Source organism: Cherax quadricarinatus, chromosome 47 (assembly GCF_038502225.1).
Source record: "Cherax quadricarinatus isolate ZL_2023a chromosome 47, ASM3850222v1, whole genome shotgun sequence".
NCBI classification, from domain to species: Eukaryota; Metazoa; Arthropoda; class Malacostraca; order Decapoda; family Parastacidae; genus Cherax; species Cherax quadricarinatus.
Window position 1 is genome coordinate 20223756 of NC_091338.1, and position 10217 is coordinate 20233972.

The 10217-nt window shown below is 38.2% G+C and overlaps 1 protein-coding gene across 1 annotated transcript; it reads right to left on the minus strand.

The window, feature by feature from the left end:
• Window positions 1-1451: 1451 nt before the first annotated feature.
• On the minus strand, window positions 1452-9494 carry LOC138854048 (zinc finger protein 84-like). The gene is made up of 2 exons (XM_070094754.1): window positions 9365-9494; window positions 1452-5637 (listed from the first exon to the last, which is right to left on the minus strand). The coding sequence occupies exon 2, from the start codon at window positions 3526-3528 to the stop codon at window positions 1903-1905; it is 1626 nt and encodes a 541-aa protein (XP_069950855.1). The 5' UTR covers window positions 3529-5637; window positions 9365-9494; the 3' UTR covers window positions 1452-1902.
• Between the last annotated feature and the right edge of the window lie 723 nt (window positions 9495-10217).

A 10217-nucleotide genomic window follows, 5' to 3' on the forward strand; every position in this document is an offset into this window, starting at 1 on the left:
CTTTCTGTTTGTTTTTTAGAAAAAAAAGAAGGAAAGCAAAAAAGGGGAGGGGGAACATAGAGGAATAGCTCCTACTAGGCAAAAAAGGGCTGTAAATCCCCTCCGCACCCAAGAGGACCTCAGCACCGCAAGTAGTGCAGATGCAGCATGGAACCCGTGCCATACCGTACCTTTTATGCCAGTAAACTAGCAATCCAGGATAGCAACCTCACATCTACCGAGCCACCTCGGTGGACAAAAGAGAGGGCGGCCGGACACCCGCCACAAGCATACCTCCTTTGGCTACCACTCCCTGGAATTTGACAGGTAGCCTCTAGAGATACACTTGTCATCCCAAAGCCACTCCCTGGGAAACTGGAAAAGGATTGGGACATCCCTCAGGTGATCCCGATTCTATGGCAAACTACACCACTGCCAAGGACCTCAATGGAATGGGAGAGACCCTGGTACCCTTCCCCCTACCTAGGAACTAGATTGCCTGTGGGAAGAATCCCAAAGGCCAAAAAGAGGACGGGAATAGGGGAGGGATGGGGATGAGGAGGAGGAAAGGGAAAAAGGGATGATGGGGAGGATGGGATAGGGTAGGGGGACTGGGGGGTAATTAGGTTCAGTTTGAGGAAGGAGACCAAAAGGTCTAATTCCTCAGACCAAGAGCTTCTTCACCATGCCAAGGAACTCCCCCTTGAAGAGGTACAAGGAGATAAATGTTGCTTTTATACCTGCAAACACAACTTCGTTACTGCAGCCGATGGACCAAGGTGTTATTGCAGCCTTTAAATCTTATTACCTAAGAACTTTCATTAAGGCTGCAAATTTCCTAGACAATGATAAAATGCCTGTGGCTAAACAAAATAAATTAAAAACCTTTTGGAAAGGTTTCACAATTTTTGATGGTATTGAAAATGTATTAGAGATGCATGGTATGAAGTTAAAAAACTACACTCAAAGGTGTTTGGAAGAATCCAATTCCTGAACTTATGGACAATTTTGAAGGTTTTGAGAATCCAGTGGAGGAAGCGAGTGTAAATGTTGTGGTTATGGCAAGTAAATTAGAATTGAAAGTTGAGCCTGAGGATGTGGAAGAATTGCTTCTCTCTCACGATGAGGCTCTGACAGACCAAGATCTATTGATTGAAGAGCAAAGAAAGAAATTTCATGAAGAGGAGATCCATCCTGATGATAGTCCTGTTGCCATTAAAGAAATGAAAACCCAGAATTTGGAAGAAGCTATCAACCATATAGAAATAGGAATGCCAGTTTTTGAGAAGACTGATCCAAATTTCGAGCAAAGTTCAACAGTGAATGTATCCCTTTCCCATGGTGTTACATGCTATAAAGAAATTTTAAGGGAAAGGAAAAAAATTCCATGAGGCAAAGTTCAATGCTTTCCTATTTTAAGAAAATATCATGAAAACCTTCAACATCAACAGCTAGCCTTCAACATCCTTCAAGATCAACACACACTCCTTCAAAAGCTTCACACAAGTCTCCAAAACGAATCAAATTAGTTGAAGAATCAGAGGATGATGGTCCGGCATCTCATGATTTGATTCAATAACTACATTGCCACTCACCTCTCACACATTCATATTAAGTATTTTAAGGTAAGTAATAAATGTACTGTGTGTGTATTTTACTTTTTATTGTTTTTTTAGTGCCTAGTTCTATTGCTAACTAATATATGTTAGTGTAAATACATTATCTAGCATTTTTATGCATTTATAAGTGGAGAAAAGGATGTTCCACTTTACTGTGGTTTCCGCTTTACAGCGGTAGCATGGAACCTGACCTGCCATATAAGTGGGGCCCTGCTGTATTAAGATTTCCCTCCCATGAGATTTCTGATGTACATCAGTCTGATTTAAATGATAAGGCTTTAGACACTGCACACTAATATGATTTCTAATGTGTATAAATTCTTGTGTGGTATACTAAACTAGATTTATAAAAAAACTTTTTTAAACACACTGAACACTGATATGGTTTCTCTCCAGTATGAGTTCTCATATGATTTACTAAAATAGAATTTCGAGAAAAGACTTTTAGACATTCTGAACACTGATATGGTTTTTCTCCAGTGTGAGTTTTTATGTGATCTACCAAAACAGATTTTTGATTAAAGTGTCTTAGACATTCTGAGCACTGATATGGTTTCTCTCCAGTATGAGTTCTCATGTGATTTACAAAGCTTGATTTATAAGAAAATTTTTTCAGACATTCTGAACATTGATAGGGTTTCTCTCCAGTATGAATTTTCATGTGACTTACTAAATATGATTTGCTAGTAAAGTTTTTCAGACATTCTGAACACTGATATGGTTTCTCTCCAGTATGAGTTCTCATGTGACTTACCAAAGCAGATTTTTCAGAAAAGTTTTTAAGACATTCTGAACACTGATATGGTTTCTTCCCTGCATGACTTCTCTTGTGAAGTATTAAACTTGATTTATGAGAAAAGATTTTCAGACATTCTGAACACTGATATGGTTTCTCTCCAGTATGAGTTCTCATGTGACTTACCATATAAGACTTTCGAGAAAAGTCTTTTAGACATTCTAAACACTGATATGGTTTCTCTCCAGTATGAGTTCTCATGTGAATTATTAAACTTGATTTATGAGAAAAGATTTTCAGACATTCTGAACACTGATGTGTTTTCTTTCCAGTATGAGTTTTCATGTGACTTACCAAATCAGATTTTTGAGAAAAGTCTTTTGGACATTCTGAACAATGGTATAGTTTTACAGTATGAGTTTTCATGTGACATATTAAACCTGATTTCTGAGAAAAGTCTTTCACACATTTTGAACAATGATATGGTTTCTCTCCAGTATGAATTCTCATGTGACTTACTAAATAAGACTTTTGAGAAAAGTCTTTTAGACACACTGAACATTGATATGGTTTCTCTCCAGTGTGAGTTCTCATGTGACTTATTATATATGATTTACGAGAAAAGTTTTTCAGACATTTTGAACACTGATATGGTTTCTCTCCAGTATGAGTTCTCATGTGACATACTAAATAAGACTTTTGAGAAAAGTCTTTTAGACACACTGAACATTGATATGGTTTCTCTCCAGTATGAGTTCTCATGTGTCGTGCTAAATATTTTCGAGACAAATCTTTTAGACACACTGAACACTGAAGTGTTTTTTTGCCTATAAGAAATCTGGTTTGATACACACACTTAAACTGTTGTGAGGAAGATTGTTTTAATGAGTGTGACTGTTGATCTAGTTGGTCTCCTACATGAACAACTGTGCATTGTGTTGCTGCAACACATTGCTTTTCACGAGACTGTTGATCTAGTTGGTCTCCTACATGAACAACTGTACACTGTGTTGCTTCAGCAGATTGTTTTTCATGTGACTGTTGATCTAGTTGGTCTCCTACATGAACTGTACACTGTTTTGCTTCAGCACATTGTTTTTTCATGACACTGTCTACATGAGCAAATGTACATTGTGTTACTCCAACATATTGTTTTTCAAGTGTTTTAGACATAGTGAAAAATAATATTCTCATACATTAATAAGAGAGGTTAACCAGAAAAGATTTTAAGAATATACTATTACACTGAAACCTAATATTTTTGCAATACTCTATTCTTATAAATATAGCAAGCACTAAACTTGTAAGGGTGACACTAACTGTGGTTCGCATGTCGGATTGGGTGTGGCCAACAGTAACAGCTTGATTGATCAGGCCCTGATCCACCATGAGGACTGGTCACAGACCAGGCTGTGGGGGCATTGACCCCCAAAACCCTCTGCAGTTATACTCCAGGCATTAACCTTATGACACAGTCGTTGGTACTGTAACTGTTGTACAAGTACACTACCAATTTTTAATGGATGGTTCAGCACCTTTAGTCCAGACAAAATTACGAGTGGGAACTTGAAATTCTCGTGCCTTCCAGACCAGTTTACTGGGTGGCTCACAGATGGTGTTGAGTGTAGCTGTGCTCACATGGATTGTTTACACTGCACTTCCATGAAAAATTACACAGGGAAAGATCAAAACACATGAAGCAATTTCACTTGGATGAAATGTTTAAAAAGATTGCCAACAAGAATGTGTGTTCTGTGGCTTCAAGTACTGTGGATGTCACACCTTCAGCATCAGAAATCCAAGATGAAATAATAAACTACAAAACAGACAGTAATCATAACAGCTCTCAACTTCCAGATTGATAAATAAATTTTGTTAAAAAATCTTGTTTAAAAAATTATTTATTGTTTAATTTACATGGTACCTGAGAGAGCTACAAGAAGTGTATAATTAGTGGGTTAGTGTGTGCTGATGAAAGTTATCACTGTTGGTTTGGCAAAACAGTTAATCCAGCAAAGCTTTGGAACCAGGAGTGCCAGAAAATCGGTGGTGTACTTGTATTACCAAGGCTATTGTTATGGTGTTGTCACTCCATTAGCACTGTACGTAGTTAGTGTTGTCACTATATTGACTGCAGTGTTGGACTGTATTAACACTATAGTTAGTGATGTCACTGTATTCACCCTATAATGGTCACTGCATTAACACTGTAGCTAGTGTTGTCATTATATAATTAACAATAGTGTTGTCATTATTAACACTGTAGTTTAGACACTGTACTAACACTGTAGTTAGTACTGTATTAACACTGTTTTCATTGTAGTGTTAAAACTGTTAAGTGTTGTTACTGTATTATTAACACTGCAGTTAATGTTGTCACTGTAGTTAGTGTTGTCACTATTGTTAACACTGGTTAGTGTAGTCATTGTATTATCAACACTGTAGTGTTGTCATTAATATTAGCACTGCAATTCTGTTGTCATTGTATTTTTAATAGTGTAGTTTGTATTGTCATTATTTTTAACAGTGTAGTTTGCCACTGTATTATACCATGGTTTATGTTGTCACTATTACACTGTAGTTTTTGTCACTATATTATACTGTAGTTTGTCACTGTATTACACTGTAGTTTGTGTGTTCACTATTATTTATACAACAGTGTTGTCACTATTAACACTGCAGTTATTGTTGTTACTGTATTACTGACACTGTAGTTATTGTCACTCTATTAACACTGTAGTGTTGTCATTGTATTATTAACACTGCAGTTAGTTTAGTCACTGTATTATTAACACTGTAGTAACTGTCACTGTATTAACACTGTAGTTATTGCTGTCACTCTTATTAATACTGTATTATTAACACCACAGTTGCTGTTGTCATTGCATTATTAACTCTGTAGATAGTGTCATTGTATTAAAACTGTTTTTATTATTTTCACTATAAATACGTTCTAGTATTTATAGAACTTACAGGAGATTTCTAACACTGATGGTGGCACTACAAGTGCCAGTCTTTTGTATTAGGATGACCTACACTATTATCGATACTACAAGGATACTACCAGGATGACCTGCAGTACTAACACTGCAAGTGCCAGCCTCTAGTGACAGGATGACCTACAGTATTGACATTACAAGTGCTAGCCTCTTGTACCAGGATGACCTACAGTACTGACACTACAAGTACCAGCCCTTAGTGTCAGGATGACCTATGATATTAACACAACAAGTGACAGCCTCTTGTACCAGGATGACCTGAAGCACTGACACTACAAGTGCCAGCCTCTTGTGCAAGGATGACCTGCAAAAAATTGAACATTCATAAACTTTGGTTATTATTATTATTATATTATTATTATTATATTATTATTATTATTATTATTATTATTATTATTATTATACAGTATCACAAAATGTGTCACACCAGTATGTGTTAGAACATTACAAGGCTGAGGGAAACTATCTTTAAAAGGAAGTTCAGGAAACCCAGAGTTTAACACAGCTCACTTTAACAAAATATAAATACTCAACAAAATCCTCAGGGGCAATTAATTCAGACACAACAAAGTTGCAGGATTACATAATTATTTGTGTACAATCATGACAAAACAATCTCATAGCTGTCCACCAGATTTAGATTTTGCCACCGAAGTGGCTAGTTTATTGTGCACCCCATATCCATCCTGTGGATGGTAGTGCAAAAGCACATGGATACACAAAAGGCCCAGGAACTAGGCCCCAAGGGGTTAACATGAATACATATGGATTTATATCTACATATCTATAGTTCAATTATCTGTTACAAGCAAATTTAGGAAATTTGCTTAGTATATCTGGTAACTTATTTTCATGAATAAGATATCTTGACATGTCACATAGGTTATTATACTGTTTATCTCTGTATTCCTCAATAAGTGGACAATTAAGCACATAGTGTTCAAGACAGTGACCATATGCCTGATCACATTTAGTCTGATCATCATCTGTGTGTCTCCCAAACTGCCAGAAGTACTTGTAACCAAGCCTAAGCCTGGCCAATAACAACATCAGTCAGTCTATTCACATTGCACGTTGCTCCATAAACATACTTATATACGTTCATGTTATCATAGTGGGTTATAGATCTACTCAGGCTTCTAATTGCATTCCTATAACAATCATTTTCATTATTTACTTCTCTCCTAATATTATTCCTAATGCTAGACACAGTTATACCAAAGTTATATTCTACATTCTCCTCCTGGGTACTCTTCTTGGCTAACATATCATTGTATTCCTTGTACTTCTCTGTATCATGTTCAAATTAATAAATAAATAAATAAAAAGGAGTAATCCAATGTGTGATGGGATCCATAGCGACTGTACATTAATTCCTTTGTCCACCAGAATCACCATTACTGGCTATCTGCTCCCCCATATTCTTTAAATTGAAGGGTTACTGTGGTAAATAAATTTATGAACTAACAATGAAAGTTAACCTTGGCCCAATAAAGTCAGTTTCAGTTAAAAAGTGATAGTATGTGTCTGCACTTTAAAGCATGACTTTCTGAAAGGACAACAGGAAAAGTGAGAGTGCACAGATTATATAAAAACAAGACCAATAAAATAAAAAATTAATTCTGTGTTACCTGATAAATGGAACAAATAATGAAAAGGTGTTCACATGTCAATGGAACTCAAAATGTTTCCCAGTGGCACACTGGTTGCTCTTTTATGTGATAACAGTGAGACCTTGAGTGGCTAATACACAGTGCAGCGAGAACCCTCAAAAATAACATCAATGTTGACCAACAACTTAACTATGGTTTGATCAAGAACAGTTTGTTGTTCACTAACCTCAACTAATGTTGCTCCCATAGATCACAAATGTTCCGAGACAAAACTGGAAAACAGGGTGAATAAGTCCAATCTGTATGAGAAACTCATACAGATTGGACTGTGGAACATGCCAGAGTCACAATATAAGATGTTCTTATGCTTACTGAGGTGACAGTGTTGAATGAAACAATATTTTAAGTTGTACTTTTTTCATACAGTTGCTTCTCTTCTCTGTATTAATGCATACTTAAAAATTTACTATTATTCCCTTAGCTACCTCACATTTATCCATTTAAATATTAATTCATATATGGCATTGTACAGTGGAACCTCAATATTTGTGTGTCCCTATATTTGTAAAACTTGATATTCGCCCAACTTTTTTCAAGAAAAATTTGACTCTGTATTTGGACATTGCCCTAATATTTGACCTAAACAAAACTCCATCTGAATGAAGTCCGACGAAAACAAAGCATTACACACTCAGTCTCTTGTTAGTTTCGTTTGTTAACCCTTTCTGAGTCAGTCCCATTCTATGATGGCTTTGAAGCCAGTGTCAGTCCCACAATACAACGCCAAAATTCTAGCAGCTTCAAATCTGGTGGGAGAAAAATGGTAGGCCTACACATGAGAGAATGGGTCTGCGTGGTCAGTGTGTGCAGTACAAAAAAAAAAAAGTCAGGATGCTCACAATGCATTGTGGGAATGCCATTTCAGTATGCCTTGCTCTCTATGCCTCGTGGTAAGAAATACCTCACTCCCTGGTGAATTGGTAATCATCTATTCCTAAGCACAGTCACAATACAAGGCATGAGGCACTCTTCAACATCCCTCATGTCAGTTTCACAATATGAAAAAATGCAGTGCACATAAAGGGCCTGAAGATCTGGAATTCATTACCTGAACTGGTAAAGGATCCCCTGACTACTTATAAATTTAGGATTTTGCCTAAAAATCATCTCATATCTCAATACTAACCAAAACAACTTCTGATCAGTTATATTAAATGAACTCTAGTCTATTAAACATCTGCCAATCCATGAAATATTACAGCTTGAACCATTAATTATAATATTGTTTTTATTATGGGCAAATTCAAGCTTATTATTCTTATAAACCTCCACCTTGACTACCTCGCATTAGTATTAAGATTAAATATATTTTTTAATAAAAGTTAACCACTCTTATCTTGTCTATTATGTACTAGGATTAGTCTGCTCAAAATGTCCCGGCATGATAGTGGCTTTCTTTGTACTTAACAAACCAAAATTGTAATTACAGATTGTAACCTTTACAGATTGCAACCGCCCAGGGAGGTACTACCGTCCTGCCAAGTGAGTGTAAAACGTAAGCCTGTAATTGTTTTACATGATGGTAGGACTGCTGGTGTCTTTTGTCTGTCTCATAAATATGCAAGATTACAGGTACGTCTTGCTACTTCTACTTACACTTAGGTCACACTACACATACGTGTACAAGCATATATATACACACCCCTCTGGGTTTTCTTCTATTTTCTTTCTAATTCTTGTTCTTGTTTATTTCCTCTTATCTCCATGGGGAAGTGGAACAGAATTCTTCCTCTGTAAGCCATGCGTGTTGTAAGAGGCGACTAAAATGCCGGGAGCAAGGGGCTAGTAACCCCTTCTGTATATATTACTAAATTTAAAAGGAGAAACTTTAGTTTTTTCCTTTGGGCCACCCCGCCTCAGTGGGATACGGCTGGTACGTTGAAAGAAAGAACTGAAGATGAATTTTATGGTTCTGAGGAGTTTGTGAGCAAAAGTAATTAAATAATACCTAACCTAACCTTACTTAAATGATACCTAGCCTAAGATGAATTAAAGAATACCTGGAGTTTACAATCTTAATTTCTAGCCTAAGCGGGGGTACTGACCCCCAAAACCCTCTCCAGGTATACACAGCAGCACTTGTATATTTCACTAATATTTCTTACAAGACAAAATTATTTTTGGTTAGAGAAAATATAAAATCTAAGTCTATGAGGCCTAATTCGCTTATGAAGCAGTCAATAGTAACTCAAATCACAAGCATATAATGTTAAATAAGTGGTACACAACAGCACCTGGAAGAAACATTATTGTAAGATACAAGAGGGAAGGTCAATATTTACACTCAATAAAAGCACAAAAGTTATGCATCTGTAGTCATAAATAACTCACATCACTTTCAACATCAATATTTCTCACCTCATCACTTGTTTTGGAGGATTATGCCACCTACAACACAAAAAAATACTTATATGTCCACCTGGAGGATAAATTTGTCTCCTTCCTCTTGTTGGGTTTGTAAGGGTCACTGACAGCTTGCATTGTATCGAACCCTGCTTCCCGGTGTATCGAGCCCTGCTTCCCGGTGTATCGAACCCTGTTTCCCGGTGTATCGAGCCCTGCTTCCCGGTGTATCGAGCCCTGCTTCCCGGTGTATCGAGTCCTGCTTCCCGGTGTATCGAGCCCTGCTTCCCGGTGTACCGAACCCTGCTTCCCGGTGTATCGAACCCTGCTTCCCGGTGTATCGAGCCCTGCTTCCCGGTGTACTGAACCCTGTTTCCCGGTGTATCGAGCCCTGCTTCCCGGTGTATCGAGCCCTGCTTCCCGGTGTATCGAGCCCTGCTTTCGTGTGTATCGAGCCCTGCTTCCCGGTGTACCGAACCCTGCTTCCCGGTGTACCGAGCCCTGCTTCCCAGTGTACCAAACCCTGCTTCCCGGTGTATCGAGCCCTGCTTCCCGGTGTACCGAACCCTGCTTCCCGGTGTACCGAACCCTGCTTTCGTGTGTATCGAGCCCTGCTTCCCGGTGTACTGAGCCCTGCTTCCCGGTGTACCGAACCCTGCTTCCCGGTGTATCGAGCCCTGCTTCCCGGTGTACCGAGCCCTGCTTCCCGGTGTACCGAACCCTGCTTTCGTGTGTATCGAGCCCTGCTTCCCGGTGTACCGAACCCTGCTTCCCGGTGTACCGAGCCCTGCTTCCCGGTGTACCGAACCCTGCTTCCCGGTGTATCGAGCCCTGATTCCCGGTGTACCAAACCCTGTTTCCCGGTGTA

Bases quoted from the DNA above. Each gene is read 5' to 3' on its own strand.
- LOC138854048 (XM_070094754.1), bottom strand. From the start codon at position 3,528: ATGAGAATATTATTTTTCACTATGTCTAAAACACTTGAAAAACAATAT.